At 35.6% G+C, this 15,843-nt stretch overlaps 1 protein-coding gene across 1 annotated transcript in view; it reads left to right on the top strand.

The window, feature by feature from the left end:
• Window positions 1-15,843, top strand: part of ADGRV1 (adhesion G protein-coupled receptor V1) — a 503,501-nt gene that overhangs the window by 332,176 nt on the left and 155,482 nt on the right. Inside the window, exon 85 of the mRNA XM_019734240.2 lies at window positions 4,236-4,414. Within this exon, the coding sequence (XP_019589799.2) occupies window positions 4,236-4,414 (179 nt within the window). The remainder of the gene's footprint in view (window positions 1-4,235; window positions 4,415-15,843) is intronic.

Raw genomic sequence — 15,843 nt, 5'->3', positions numbered from 1 at the left:
TGAGAAATATACTTCTCCCATTCTCATTTTATGCCTGTGGGAGGGAGGGAGGGAGGGAGGGAGGGAGGGAGGGAAGGAAGGAAGGAAGGAAGGAAGGAAGGAAGGAAGGAAGGAAGGAAGGCTACTTTGTCAAGACTAATTAGTCAAGGTGGCTAATTTGATGGTTTCTAATTCTGAAATTATTTTTGTAATCTTTTTGGACTTGCCTTCAGAGCCTACATCACATTAGTGCTAGGAAACTTTGTATTTTGTGTCTATATGAATTGTAGTCAAGTTGGATTAATATAGTGGGTTAAATTTGGGGATAATATCATTTTGACAACATAGTAATGTCTTGAGGTGGACCATAAGATGTTTCTAAAAAAATTTAAAGTTTAGAGACTGACATGTAACTAGAGACCTAGATATTGAAATTTTCAGTTTTTTTAGCTTTCAGGAGGAAAAATGTAAGATAGGCAGTAAATCGTAAACCATGCTCAATCCATGAAGCATGTTTGGTGAGAGTGACACCTTTAATTTGTATTGATAATTCTGTTAATTCCAACATTACATAAACACAGAGACACTAAGGCACACAGATCACATATGCTATATATCTGTCATCATAAAATTATTATATTAGGTTGGTGCAAAGGCAATTGTGGTTTAAAAGCTTAAAAATAAACTGCAAAAACTGCAATTACTTTTGCACCAACCCCAATACAAACATAATGGTCTCTTACCTTAGATTCCAAAAGAGGAACTATAATTACAGGGGAAGGAATATAGTCAGATGTCCCACTGTCTTCTTTTTGTTTATAGAATGACAATAACTGGAGGTTTTAATCCAACTGGTTTAGGTTACCAATGTATGTATCTTGGTCAAGTTATTTATTTATTTATTTTTGAACAATGAAGAAAAACTAAGTTGAATAACTTTAAGCAAACATTCAAATCATAAATAATACGCATGTAGGATAACTCATTGAATCCAAGAACTATAAATACATTTGGACCTCAAAAGGCACTGCAAGCATGAATGGATGGTGTTGTCCATTCTTCTTCTCTGCAAACACATTTTCTCTCTTCACTGTTTTTGCTACCCCCATCACTGAAGTTCATATGTCCTCTTTTCTCAGTTGACCAGCTTAGACTATCACCAAATTTTTTAAAATCCAGTGATCAATAATTGAATAATTGGTCTAGCCTGGGTCAGCCTTCTCCCTGGATCAAAGCAGTTGTGAACAGAGGAGCAGGGTCATGAGCCCACCCTGCATGTGTTGGGTGGGGTGGGGGAGTAGAAAAGAGTAGAGACACAGAGTTTAGAGAAGGAGAGCTCATGACCTAGGCATATCCCAAAACGTACCTACCATACTATATTAAAATATTTTAAATTTCAAGTAAAACTCAAAGTAAGTTAGTCAAAACAAATCTTATATTTAGGCCATGTAGTATTTTCTAGAATAATTAAATGTTGTTTCATGACATAGCAGTTCTATTTTGTAGCAAAATAAAATGACATACAATTGGAAATACTGTCCTTAGAGCATATCTTAGTGATTGAATTCATTTGAGAAGGAAAGGAATTCTTTTTTAAATTTTATTAAATTTATTGGGGTGTCATTGGTTAGTAAAATTACATAGGTTTCAAGTGTACAGTTCTATAATACATCATCTATATATTGCATTGTGTGTTCATCACCCAGAGTCAGTTGGGATTTTTTTTCTCCCCTTTCTCAGCCTACTCCCCTGCCTCCCCCCCCCCCCCCCCCCCGCCACAATGGTTCAAGCCATTGTTTCTCAGTCTAGCTGTGTAGGACACAGCTCCCTGGCCCATGCTGGTATTATGAGCCTTGTGCTCTCCCCCCCCCCCCCCAGGCAGTTGGTCGCCAGTCATTGGTCCGCTGTTCGTGTAGCTCTCGCTGGCTGCCAGCCGCTCACACTGGCTGTTGGCCCTTCATGCTGGCTGCCGGCCACTCATGGCAGCCAGCGTTATGAGCACGGCGCTCCAACCACCTGAACCACCACGCTGGCCCCCCTTTTTTTTTCTTAATTGACAAAAGCTTATGACTTTTTGAGCTTGTTTTGCTTAACTGAGTATTTAAGAATTCAGCAAAACTGTGCCTTGTGTTCTTTTGGAGCAAAAACATTGCGTGTATAAGTCTCACAAACCATTAACACTTGCCTCAGTCTTATCTGAGCCTGTAATAAAGATCAGGCAACTGCTGAAAGGAACTAATAACCATCTATTTAATGGCAGACGTTTTGGAAGTGTCCCGATCTTTATCATGATGAATCAACTTGGAAGTCATTTACCAGTCTGTACTCTCCTTCCTGATTCTTCCACCACAGAATTACCATGTTATGTGGACACACACAAACATCTATTTAAAATAAATAATTAGTATTTTTGTTCTAGAGATGGGCTAATCATCCTTACTTTGTGTGAATTTTCACTCTCTAACACGCAGTATGGATCACCTCAGAATCAGACACTTATACAGTCCCACTTATTTGTGTCCACTCCCTGTACTAATTATAGAAAGAGAGGGGGAACCCCCTTGGAGGTAATAATTTTTAAAAAGAAGTTAGAACAAAGTCACAGAAGCAACAATTCATAACATGCTTCATAATTACAGATATACGTTGATGTACATAAAGATAAGGAATGCTGCCAGGAAATAAAATTCAGAGACAAAAATCTCCAAGTAACCAAATATTTTTATCCTTTCCTGGTTTAGCCCAGTGAATACTAATTCCTCAAAGCTAATTTGGTCCAGATCGAATCTTACTTGGAAGTCTTAGCAAAGAGCATCTGAAATCTTTCCCACGAACATCAGGCATGCTTATTTATCACATTGAAAGAATTGCTATTGTATCACTGCTTACTTTTTGTCTTAAACTATTTATCTTGCCTTTCATAATATCTGTCATCCTAATAGAAGATTTAGGGGAGGTGGTAACATTATTCCAGTGCTAACTCTGTTCTCATCACTTTATATGTAATATCTCCTTTAATCTTTATGATAACCTCATTGTACACAGAACGAAATTGAGGCTCTGGGATTGTTGTTACTTGTCCAAGGTTATTCCACGTGTGTGTGTGTGTGTGTGTGTGTGTGTGTGTGTGTGAGAGAGAGAGAGAGATTCATCTGTACTCATGCTCTTTACACCATGTGAAACTGAGGAGCATTTATCCAGTGAATAAGTAGTATTACTGTGTGAAGTACGTATGATATGACATTAATGTGCTTGTACAAAATTATACATAAGTGCTCCTCATGGAAAGAGAACACTAGAAGGCAGAATATATACATTGTAGATTTGACTTAGATAGGGGTGGGATTTGGGCCCAATGTCGCCAGGCCTCAGTTTCCTTATTCTATCTAATGTGTTCCCTCACCCATCCACTCTCTATATACTTGTCCCTTTTATATTTTTCTCTTAATAAGATAAAATATATATATAAAATATAAATGTAATATAAAATAAATATGCCCCTTAATTACTTTTTCCCACTTGTCTGGAAACCAAGATTCAAGAAAGTAAATACCTCCCCCATCTTTTTCATTGCTATATCCCAAGTACGTAGATGGTCCCTGAAATTTAGTAAGCACTCAATAAATGCTTGTCAAGTGAATGAACGAAAAGGAGAGATTATAAACTGAAAAGGAAAAATGACCACAAAACCTACCTCATCACAGTACTTTTCTCTCTGTGCAATCATTTTCTGTTTATTTGTCTATATCTCCTGCTAGGGGGCCTAAGACTGGGGCTGTCTTTACAGTTATAACCCCTTTCCGCGGAGCAGTGCCTGGCCCTGCCACATGATAGGCCCTCAATAAATAAAAATTGTCCACAAGTCTGCAAATGTAGAGCTATTTACTTCATTATCATCGTGAAGTTGTTCACCTGGGAAATGGCCTTGAATATACTCTATGCTTCTTCAAAGACACATTTACAGAACAGTCACAGATTATGAATGAGATTAAATCAAAGCAAATTAAGGAAAATAAAAAGTACAATAAATTAACTATTTCCCAGTCTTTCTAGACTTTTGAGGTATCCTGAATTTCTTGGGTATATGAAAGAATGAATGTATGAACTAACTAAAAATAGCACCTCAACACTATAATTGTTAAGTGGATACTAGCCTTTTGCTGGCCAATTAACTCTTCATGCCTAAGCCAAGTGAGTTTGTATCCTGTGCCATTAGACCAGAACCTGTTCATTTTATGTTCTGTTTCCTTCCTTAGTCTGTGAATTTCTGGTATGTGCTGGTGATGAATGATGAACACACAGAGAGGCGATATCTGCTGTTTTTCCTTCTGAGTTGGGGACTTCCAGCTTTTGTGGTGATTCTTCTCATAGTGATCTTGAGAGGAATCTATCATCAGAGCATGCCACAGATCTATGGACTCATCCATGGTGACCTGTAAGTACATCCAGGCAGAACACTGCCTTCTCAGCCTTCAGTTAACTTCAGGCAGCTTTATTGGTAGATGACGGAAGCAGTTGACTAAGAGTATGGTTGGAGGAGTACCAGGAAGACCTTTGCTTTCCTGCCACATTGTTTGAAGCTGTACTTCCTCTAATTATCCCTTTACATAAGAAATTATTGCCTTTCTAGTTTCTTTGAGAGATTTATTTTTCCCAAGTAAGTTGCTGTATCAAAGAATTCACAGTAACTTCTACCTTAGCATGATTTAGTTTATTAGATTGAGACAAACAAAAATACCTAGCGAAATCAGGGAACTATGAAAATTTTGATTTAAAAAAAATAATTGAAAAATTTGGAGTGTGGCACATTATCTAAGAAGTCCAATGTTTGTTTTTATTTTTGTTTTGTGTTTTGTTTTGTTTTGGGGGCACAGCACCATCATTCATAAGATCCCTAAATACCAAAAGACTGTACCGGAGTGAATTGAGAGTGGCTGTAGAAGTACATGAGAAGGAGACAAAGTCAACTGGGTCCTTCTTATGTATTCGTATTAAAGTACACTAGTAGTCTTGAAATCTAACACATCTTTATATGCACATGTGTATACATGCCTTCAGCCTGCGTCTGGTATCTTACAGCTTTGAGGCCTACTTAGCCCCTTTTATTGACTTCACATGCAGGAAAACAAACAAGCAAATAAACAACATTTGTAATTATAAAGCTTACTCAACTCCTTTGGTGTAATGAGGACTAGAGGAAAAAGTAACATTTCTAAAGAAGAAAGAATAGCCTATTCACAATCTTATGAGGTCAGTATTGCCTGACTGTCTTACAGGTTATTGTGCAGATAAAAATTACTTAACTGGATGTGAAAAATCTTTAAAAGTGAAAAACACTATATAAGCAGGTCATTTTAATATTACACTTGCCTCTGATCAATTATGATTGTCCGTTATATACTTAATAAATACTTGTTATCAGTGCATGCAAAGGTATTTCACACATTGGCAATCACAGACACATGCCCCACACCACATTCGACCAAAGGAGACTACCTATGTAATATACACACACCCACTGAGATGCCATATATCGTAATTTTGTCTTTTTATTGTGATTCAATGAGATTCCCTCATACTGATTATAGTGTTAGGAGATAATTTGTCCACAGAAAATTCTAAAAGCCTAATTGTCTAAAAAGGAATGATCGTGTCTTTTCAAAATTATGTTATGACTTTTCCTACTCTGGCATTAATTTAAACCTTGGGCTGCCACGATACATTTCAGAAAGTTCTGCATTATTCTTTGTCAAATACAAAGTGACCGTAAGACAAGCCCTGATGGCCAGCAGCCCATTCCTTTCATGAGCTCCCTGGCAGGACATGACTTATTTGGCAGCAGTTTTAGCATTGCATGTGTACCCACCCAGGCTTGATAAATGGGACCTGATGAAAGTGATGTTAATTCAAAGAAACTCTCTCTCGATGTTTCTAAAAGCATTTTTAAAGAGAGAAATAAACTATTATGCAAGAATATCCAAATCGACTGACTTAAATTATTTGCCTTCTGAGGTTTTTTTCAAAAAGTTATTTATGTCCAGTTCAATTATAATAAATGAAATGTAAAATATATTAACCTCCACCTGTTTTTAATATAAAATTATTAGACCAAAAGTGACTAACCTTTGTAAGCATTATAGGTTACTTTTCTCCTTCATTCACATATCTTAAATCATTCCCAGGTGAATTTATTCCAGTTTTTCAAAAATTCTGTGTTTTTCTAAATCGCTTTAATAACTTTAATCATGGTATAGCTACTCCTGCTCACTTTTGTTTTGTACTCAATGGAATATCTTTTTTCATCCCTTCACATTGAACCTATGTGTATCCTTGAAGCTGAAGTGACTCTCTTTGTAGGCAGCATATAGTTGGGTCTTGTTATTTTGTTGTTTGGCTTTGTTGTTGTTGTTTTAATCATTTAGACACTGTGTGCCTTTTGATTGAAGAGTTTAGTCCATTTGCATTTAGAGTATTTATTGGTAGGTAAAAACTTACTAATGCTATCTTATCAATCGTTTTCTGACTGCTTTGTAGTTCTCTTGTTCCAACCTTTCTCTCTTGCTGTGTTCCTTTGTGAATTGGTGGTTTTCCTTTGTCATGTGCTTTGATTCCCTTCTCTTTATCTTTTGTATGTCTCCTGTAGATTTTTGCTTTCTAGTTACCATGAGGCTTACATAGAACATCTTCTAGATATAGCTGTCTATTTTATGCTTACAACTTCAGCCACATACAAAAACTCTACCCTTTCGTTTGCTCTCTCCGTTTATGTTTTTGATGTCATAGTTTACCTCTTTTTATAGGAGTAACTTTATTGAGAGTACCCAAAGGTAGTCTCTATTGAGTAGTTAATATTGAGTATCTTTGGAAGTAGTCACCTATTTTTCTTGGATTGGCTTCTTGGCTGCTTTAGGTAAAGGAAATAAGGTGAAGGAGAATTCCTAGCCTTATCATCAAAAATGCAAAGGAGAATATCAGACTGAGTCAAGAGCCACGGTGGAAGCAAAGGGATAATATGCCATTAATCTGAGATCACAATTATATGACTGGAAGGATAGAGTGAGAATGAGTGTCCTAGTCCTGCCATACAGAGGGGAGAACAGTGAAGATACCACTTATCTCAGTAATCTACCTCTGATCTGCAAGACCCTGACACATTCATAAATGTCAGTAACAGTAAAAATTACATCATAATGATGATGGGTTGTTTTGTACTTCCAAAACACGTGCTCTTTTTCTTTGTTGCTACTTGATATGAATTCAAATTTAAAGAAAAATTAGGAAATACTTATTTTTAATTATTATGTACAAAGGAGTAAGTGAACTCTCTTATTTAAGTTAAGAATGTGTTTGTTCATAACGAAAAAATGCGTAATTTAATTTTAAAATTGATTATAGTCATTTCATTTTTCAGTTTCTCAGTATTTCAGCATTATATTTTACTTTAGATATCCTTAACAAATCTTAATTATAACCTTCTGATTATCCTGCTCCTGAACTTAGTCATTTTATAAATTGCTCAATCCTCTGAAAACAAATCTAATTTTGCTAGCTATATTAGGAAAAATGTTAATATAGAGGACAAATCTGTGCTTTCTAAATTAGAACTAAGTAGAAGTAATAGTGTTGTATACAAGATATGATATTATCTGAGTATTTTCATTAAATTGCTTAAAAAGAGAATCATGAAAAAATGTTAACCTAATACAAGGAGCATGTTTACCTATTGTCTGAGGATTAAAGAAAATTGCCATAAATCTATGGCAGAGGAATGTTGTAAGGATCTCTTCATGGATTTGCTCAGGTGGGGTGTGTATTATTGCACATGTGTGTGTGCGTGTGTGTGTGTGTGGCAGCTTTAGACTAGCATTTTCCATTTATTCAGAGCTCCAAAATAAAGACAGGTTGAAAGTATGCTTTCCCTACAAGATGTTAGAATTATAGAATCAAAAAGTTGGAAAATATCTTGCTTGCCTTAATAAAGTTCCAGGCAAGTCCCCAAAAGCATATCATGATTCAGACCCCTGTTCAAAGACTTATTAGCTTCTTGAATTTTTTATTCTGAACATACTCAGTTTATTTGATCTTCTATGGCTACTGATTATACAACTCATTCTACTAATACTCACCTCATTCTCTTTTATCTTAGCTTTCTCCTCGCAACAACTTCAGCTGTTCTGACTACTGTCTTATCTTTCTGAGAATAATTCCAACTGGTGCTTTGATTTGCATCCCATCATGGCTTCTCTTAGTCCCTCCATCCTTCTCTTCACACTTAAGGTAGAATCTAGACAAAAAGAGAACTTTATAAAGCATTGACTCTAGTCCCTATACAATCCTTTAGTAATCTTGACAACATCACTGGTAAATGTTTGTTCACTTTGTATTTGAATTCCTCTGTAAGAAAGAATGTATTTCCTCCCAAGACTTTTTCACACAAGTAGAAATCTTTTAGACTCTGGCTCAATATCTAATTGCTGGGTTCATACCAAAAAACAAGCAAGAAACAAAAAATAACCTTATATTTTCAACTTGCTAATCCTTCAGATTGTCACAGTTTTTGTTAGCTAAATGTTTCTGATTTGTTCAAATATGTCCTCACATAGCACGCTTTTGCATCTTTTCACTATCTTACTGGTCAGGTAGTAGCTCTCCTCTAAATTTGTTCTATTTATCGATATCACTCTTCTTTTTTACATTTTATTTTTGGAAGAATTTTAAACACAGGAAAATTGCAAAAATTATCAGAGTTCACATATACCCTTCACCCAAGGTGTATACATACATATATAATCACAGTACAATAATCAAAACCAGGAAATTACGATAAAACACTGTTAACTAAACAAGAGACCTTGTTTTCTCACCAGTTTTCTCTACAATGTTTTTTGTGTTTTGTTTTTTTTTTCTGTTCCAAAATCCAATGGAGGAGTCACATCTTACAATTCCATTATCTCGTTTATTTTGTTTTTGTTTTTTTTTACTGATAATGAGTATGGGTCAATTATTTTATAGAATGTCTCCAAATTTGGGTTAATTTAATGTTTTATCGTGATCAGATGGCGGTTCCCCTTTTTTTTCAAGAATGTCACAGAGTATTCAAGTACAAGTTTTTTGTATGTATGTGTTTTCAGTTCTCTTGGGTGTATACCTAGGAGTGGAACTGTTGGGTCATATGATTTAAACTTTCAAGATTCTATCTTTGTCATTGTTTTTCAACAGTTTGATTGTGACGTGTCTAGGTATGGCTCTCTCTGGTTTATCTTAATTAGAATTTATTGGATGTGTAGTTTAATGTTTTTCATTAAATTGGGGGAGTTTTTCAGCATTATTTCTTCATCTATTCTATCTGTGCCTTTCTCTTCTCCCCTGAGAGCCTGAGCATGCATATGTTGATACATTTGATGATGTCCCACAGAGCTCTGAGGTTCTGTTCAGTTTTCTTCATTCTTTTTCTTTCTGCTCCTCAGACTTGATAATCTTAACTGACTTATCTTATTTACTTATTCTTTCTTCTACCTGCTCAAGACTGCTGTTGAGCCCCTCTAGTGAAAATTCCATTTTAGTTATTGTGCTTTTCAACTCTAGAATTTCTACTTCTTTCTTTTTTTATATATAATTTCTATCTCTCTATTGATGTTCTCTAGTTGATGAGACATCATTCTTTTTTTTTTTTTTCCAAGTCATGTTGTTGTCCTTTCAATCTTAGTTGTGGAGGGTGCCATTCAGCTTCTAGTTGTTGTCCTTTCAGTCTTAGTTGTGGAGGGCACAGCTCAGCTCCAGGTCCAGTTGACGTTGCTAGTTGCAGGGAGTGCAGCCCACCATCCCTTGCGGGACTCGAGGAGTTGAACCAGCAACCTTGTGGTTGAATGCCCACTGGCCCATGTGGGAATCGAACTGGCAGCCTTCAGAGTTAGGAGCACAGAGCTCCAACCGCCTGAGCCACTGGGCCGGCCTGAGACACCATTCTTATACATTCATTTAGTTCTTTAGATCTGGGGTTTCTTTATTATTTTGAACATATTATAAATAGCTGATTTAAAGTCTTTGCCCAATAAATTTAAAATCTGGTTTTCCTCAAGCACAGTTTCTATTAATTGCTTTTTCCCCCATATACAGACCATATTTTCTTGTTTATTTGCATGTCTTGTAATTTTTTTTTTAAATCGGACATTCTAAATAATATAATGTGGAAAATCTGAAATCATACTCTCCCTCTTCCTCAGGGTTTGTTATTGGTTCTGTTTATTATAGGAGTAGTTGTTTGTTTGTTTATTGAATTTTATTAACTAATTCTATAAATCTGTATTCTTTTTCTTATGTGGTCACTAAAGTCTTTGTTCTATTAGCTTAGTGGTCAGCTAATCAAGAGATATTTCCTTAAATACCGAGAATCAAGAAATCTCTCGGTGTTTGCCAATGGGCTCTGTGCATGTTGAAACATGACTTTAACACTCCACCAGGCACTTTACAACTCGTCCTTAGAGTTGTCACTTCACTTCTTGCTTATATAGACCCTCAAGGCCAACCAGCAGTGGAAGAGCCTGGGGCCTTTTCAGGTCTTTCTTAAGCATGAGCACAGCCTTAGATATGCATGTGGCATTCTAAATTCTCAGGAATATATCGGAAATTTTCAAAGCCTCTGTGGCCATTTCATGCCCCAGCTTTTCTTGTAAGTTTGGTTTGTCTGTTTGGCCCAATTGTTATCCACTGGCTCAGGCAGCCATGAAATTAAATCAGTTGCCTTAAATTGTTTATAATTTTAAAATTCCTCCTTGTACCCCCTATTCTTCACCCCCTACTCAAGGAACAAACTTTGCATTGGCTGGGCTCTGAGGTCATATACAGAGAGCTTTGAAAGTTGGGGCTTTCTTTGAAAATGAAGCTTTGAAAGTACTACAGCTGCATTTTGCTTGCCACCCAACCCCCTTCCCTAGTGGCTGCCAAACTGTGCCAGAATATGGTCTGTTATTGTTCAAGGTTGTGTGAAACTAGAGCAGGGTATGAAACTAGAGCAAATTAAACTTCTATAAAGCTTGCTATTCTTACCAAGATTCAGCTTTTGAAAAGCTTTGTTTGTTTGTGCTTTAAAATATAGCTTCCTGGATTGCAGTAAACCTTTGGTTTATTACCAGAGTGCTGCAAACATTGCTTCTGAAAACTTTTGCCAGCTTTCTCATTTTTATGGAACAGGGAATTTTCAGAGTTTCTAATTCTACCACTTTCATCTGTTACTACCCCTCTTCCTCAGTTTTTAAGAGTTATTTTTATATATTACAGATCACCTTTTTTCTGTGATGATTTTTGAAAATACTTTTATCACATTTTATTTATAGTTTTTTGCCGTGAAACTTTTTAAAATTAGTTAAATTTATCAAAGTTTTTCTTTTATTTCCTCTGGATTTTTACTTGTAGTTAGAGAGCCTTTCCTGAAACTAAAATTAATGGGGAACTCTCCCATGCTTTCATTTTGTATTTCTATAGTGTAATTATTTTTTTTTATATTTAAATTTCTAATGTATTTGAATTTCTTTTTTGTATGACATGTGGAAGTTTTATTTTTTTTAAAAATTTCTACCTAATTGACTTATTACTATTTAAAGCCCATATTTACACCAGTGCTTTGAGATGCCACCTTTATTATGTGCTACATTTCTACACATACTTGGGTCTGTATCTAGACTCCCTATTTTATTTCACACATCTTTTTGTCTATTCACATATCTATCTCTCAATTTTAATTATTGAGGCTTTTTAGTATGTTTTAATGTTTTGGTAAAGGTAGTTCTTCTCCACCCTCATAGTATCTTTCTCCTTTTCAGGGTTTTCCTGGTTATTTTTGAATGTTAACTTTTTAATGTGAACTTTATGTCAAAATTGCCTAACTTCATAAAATAGTTTCTTGGTATTTTTATTGGGATCGCATTGAATTTATGATTTAACTGAGAGAAAACTGCCGTTTTTGTAATGGTGACTCATCCTATCCAAGAACAAGGATTATGTTTTCATTTATTCAAATCTAGTTTTGTGTCTTTCAGAGGGTTTTACAATTTTCTTGGTATAGATTTTGAACTTTTCTCATTAAATTTATTTCTACATATTTAATCTTTGTTGTTATAAATGTTCTTTTTTCCTGACTTAAATTCTGTTTATTGTGTGTAAAATGAAGACTATTGATCTTTGTATGCAGATGATACATTCTTTTACTTTACAGAATTATTTTATTGTTTGACTTAGTTTATCATTGATTTTCCAGGTATTTCCAATGATGCTGTTATAACTTTATATAGAGGTTGCTTTACTTTTTCTTTTTTTTTAACCTATTATACAATTAATTGATTTTTCTTGTATAGTTTCATTGGCTAATATCTGTGGTACAATATTGAATAGTGTCTGAATAGATAGTGGGAATCCTTACCTTTTTCCTGGTCTTAGTGGATATGCCTCTAGTATTTCCCCATTAAATAAGATATTAAATTATTTATATATTCCCCATTAAATAATATATTGACATTAGAATAAGATATACATATTACATCAAATTTAAAAGGTATCTCTTAATTCTTATTTATTTTGTTGAGTACTCCAATTATGAATGGGTATTGAATTTTGTCAAAGGCTTTTCAACATCTTTGGAGACAACCATATGATTTTATTAATGTAGCTCAATACATTAATATGATAGATGATATTATTAGAACATACCTAGCATTCCTGGAAGAACTCCCTCTTGGTCATTATATTAATTTCTTAATGTCAAGTTGGATTCTCTTTATTTATATTTCATTTAGTATGATTACATCACTGTTCATGAATGGTGTTGGTCTATGATTTTCTTTTTTTATACCACCTTTGTTTGATTTAAATAGTAGTGCTTTACTTACTTTAAAGAAGGGCTTTAAAACTTTTTCTTTCTGTTTATGGAGCATGCAAATCTTATGTAGAAATTGATCTTTTTAAGCTTTCTAAATCAAATGGGAATACCTTTGGTACTCTGTATTTACCTAGGAATTAGCCATTTCATGTAGATTTTCAAGTTCATGTGCATGGAGAACTGCAAATCTTTATCATGTCTTTATGATATACCCACAGCATGAAATTCTGTTCTCCACAAGTGATCTCACCACAGTGACCATTTGACCAGTGTCAAGACAGCATGACAGAGTTCCTTGATAGCGGCTTGTAGCTATGGATAATGAAGGAAAGGCACATAATAACCTTAAAATGTGTCTAGCATAAAATTGTCAGTATTCAGTTTAATTTGAATAGCAATTACAAGGATTTTGGGATTCTGTAGCTGTGTCTTCATGGTAGTGTAATACTTAAAACACACTAGTAAAACTTTTAAGTGAGAAAAGTTGCAATTAGAAGTCAAAGATGAGAATTTCCTATGATCAATTTAACATTCTAAGTTAAAGAAGCCTTAGAGTCATCTTGGCTGTCATAAGTATTGGAGAAAGTCATAGATGTATTACCTCCCTCACTCCTTCTCTTCATAAACCATTCATTGAACACCATTTATATAAGATATCAGAGGAACCGATTCTACCATGTCTTGCATTTGAGTTAAATTATACATTATTTAACACTCCTTCAAGCTCCCCCTCAAGTATCTTTCTGTGTAAATGAGATAGCATTATCAAGTAGTATCATTTTATAAAAGTAATATTTATTTAGTTGTTCTTGCCAGTTGACAATTATAAATAAGCACCCATTGCCAGATGCAATTAGACTCTTACTTCTAGTATACAAGTATCCAACTCTAAGAGTAAATGTGTTTAATAACTAGAACACCCAGGTACTGAAATGTACAGACCTGAAAAAACATACACTTTGGCAAACTCACTGTACTAAATATGTCTGGAGATATGAATGTAAAATTTCTCTTAATTGGGTGCAATGGAAAGAGCAGGGGTTTTGGAGGTAGATAGACAGGAGTCAAATAGTGGTTCTGCCATGTTCTAGCTCTGTGACCCTGAGCAAGTTACCTTCTGAGAGCCTGAATTTCTCCATCTATGGAATAGGTATAATAAAAGCTGTGTCATAGGAGTATGATGTGGATTGAATACAATGATGCTTGTAGAGAAAAATGCATGTGCAGTGCCTGGCAAGAGGAGGGGTCAATTGTGAAAGCCTTATGTATAGGTCTGTGAACCTGTCTCACATGAAGTAGTAATTATGTGTAACCTATCAGACAAGTCTGTTAAATATTGTTGACCCATAAATTTCTGAAGGGCAGCTTGCCATTTTACTACCTATAGTTATTCTGAAACTATAGTTTAAATTACTTCTTTTCTTTTGCATCTTTGAGATTAGGATTGTAAACAACACACTCATTAATACTTCTGAAACTCAAAAGCTTTTATCAACCTAAGTTAGGAGTTTGTTTTATTTTGTTTTTGTCATAGTGAGGGGGGAGAATGCCTCTAAAGCTTGCAGTCTTCTATACTGGATACTGTCTTGTTTAATTCAGACTGATATAATAGAATGCCATAGACTGCGTGACTTAAACAATAAGTATTTTGGACCTGAGAAAGAAGATACCTACCAAGAAGGGCTCTTGATGGCTAACTGGGCTCAAATTTAAAAGAGCCTAGCAGCCATTTTGAAACAGAGACCTCTCATACAAACCGCACTGAAGGGAGAAGCCTGCACTAAGCTGCCTGCCTTCCACAATGAACTGCCTGCCTGCACTGTATTCTTGCCATCTGAGCCAGCCCTTATAAAGGAATCTGTGAAATAGTATTTCAACCAATAGGAGGCTCTCCCTGTCCAATCGGAGCTATGCAGCTATATCCCCTTCAGCATCTTCACTGACCAATCAGAAAGGCTCCATTCTGACCAATGAGGACAGTGATTTTTGGACCAATCAAACTGTGAGGATTTGGAGTCCTCATTTGCATGAGGACAGACCAGTCAGGAACCAGGGGAAGGGATTTCTGTCTATATAAGTCAGCTTCTCTCGGGCTCCCAGAATGCACTTTTCCTTTCCACTGAATACTGCAGACTGTTTCTCTGTCTAGAGCTGAAACCCGGAAGATGAAACACCAAAGAATTTTTGATGGACCAGAGCACAGAAGAGTAGCCAGATCAGAGCAGAGCAGATCTCTCTAGCTGGAAAGGGGCCTGGCCCCAGGGCCTCCTCATAGCCATGCTGTTTCATAACCATGTTGCTTCATAATTGATTAGTAACATTATTGAGCTGTTCCACAGCTGTACTGTTCTCACAGTTGTGCTGTATCACATTTGAATTGTTTGCTCTGAATAAAGTTTCCTTCTTTACTGCACTCCAAAATGGAGATTCCTGTTCATGTTGAATTGATGCCATTGATCATCGGTTGATATTTATTTCTCACAATTCTGGAGTCTGGAAGTTCAGGTCAGAGTGCCAACATGGTCAGGTTCTTGGTGAGGGCCCTCTGGCGACTTTTGTCCTCATATGGCCTTTCTTGGTATGTGCGCAGAGAGAGAGAGAGCCTGAGTTTCCTCCTATTTTTATAAGGAAATTAATCCCATCACAAGGCCCCAATCTCATGACCTAAAATAATAATTACCTCCCAAAGGCTCCACCCCCAAATACATTACATTGGGGATCAGGGTTTCAATATAAGAATTTGGGGTGGGGGCACAAACATTCAGTCCATAACAAGTATTTTTAGTTTAAAATTAACAAAATAAATTAAATTTGAATGCTATCTGAAGTGAAAGATTAAGTATTAAGTTCCTGGGAGTCATTTTTGGTAAGGCTATCAATTGTGAAAAATAGCAGAACTTTAGCCTCATTTATGTTGAAAGATGAGGAACTATATCCTTCCATTTCCAGAAATAATTAGATTTATCCTAACACTGTTCTCAGAGAGTAGTGTC

This window comes from Rhinolophus sinicus, linkage group LG03 (genome assembly GCF_036562045.2).
Source record: "Rhinolophus sinicus isolate RSC01 linkage group LG03, ASM3656204v1, whole genome shotgun sequence".
Taxonomy (NCBI): Eukaryota; Metazoa; Chordata; class Mammalia; order Chiroptera; family Rhinolophidae; genus Rhinolophus; species Rhinolophus sinicus.
The sequence above is the reverse complement of the archived record's forward strand: the minus strand, read 5'-3'. Positions and strand labels throughout refer to the sequence as shown.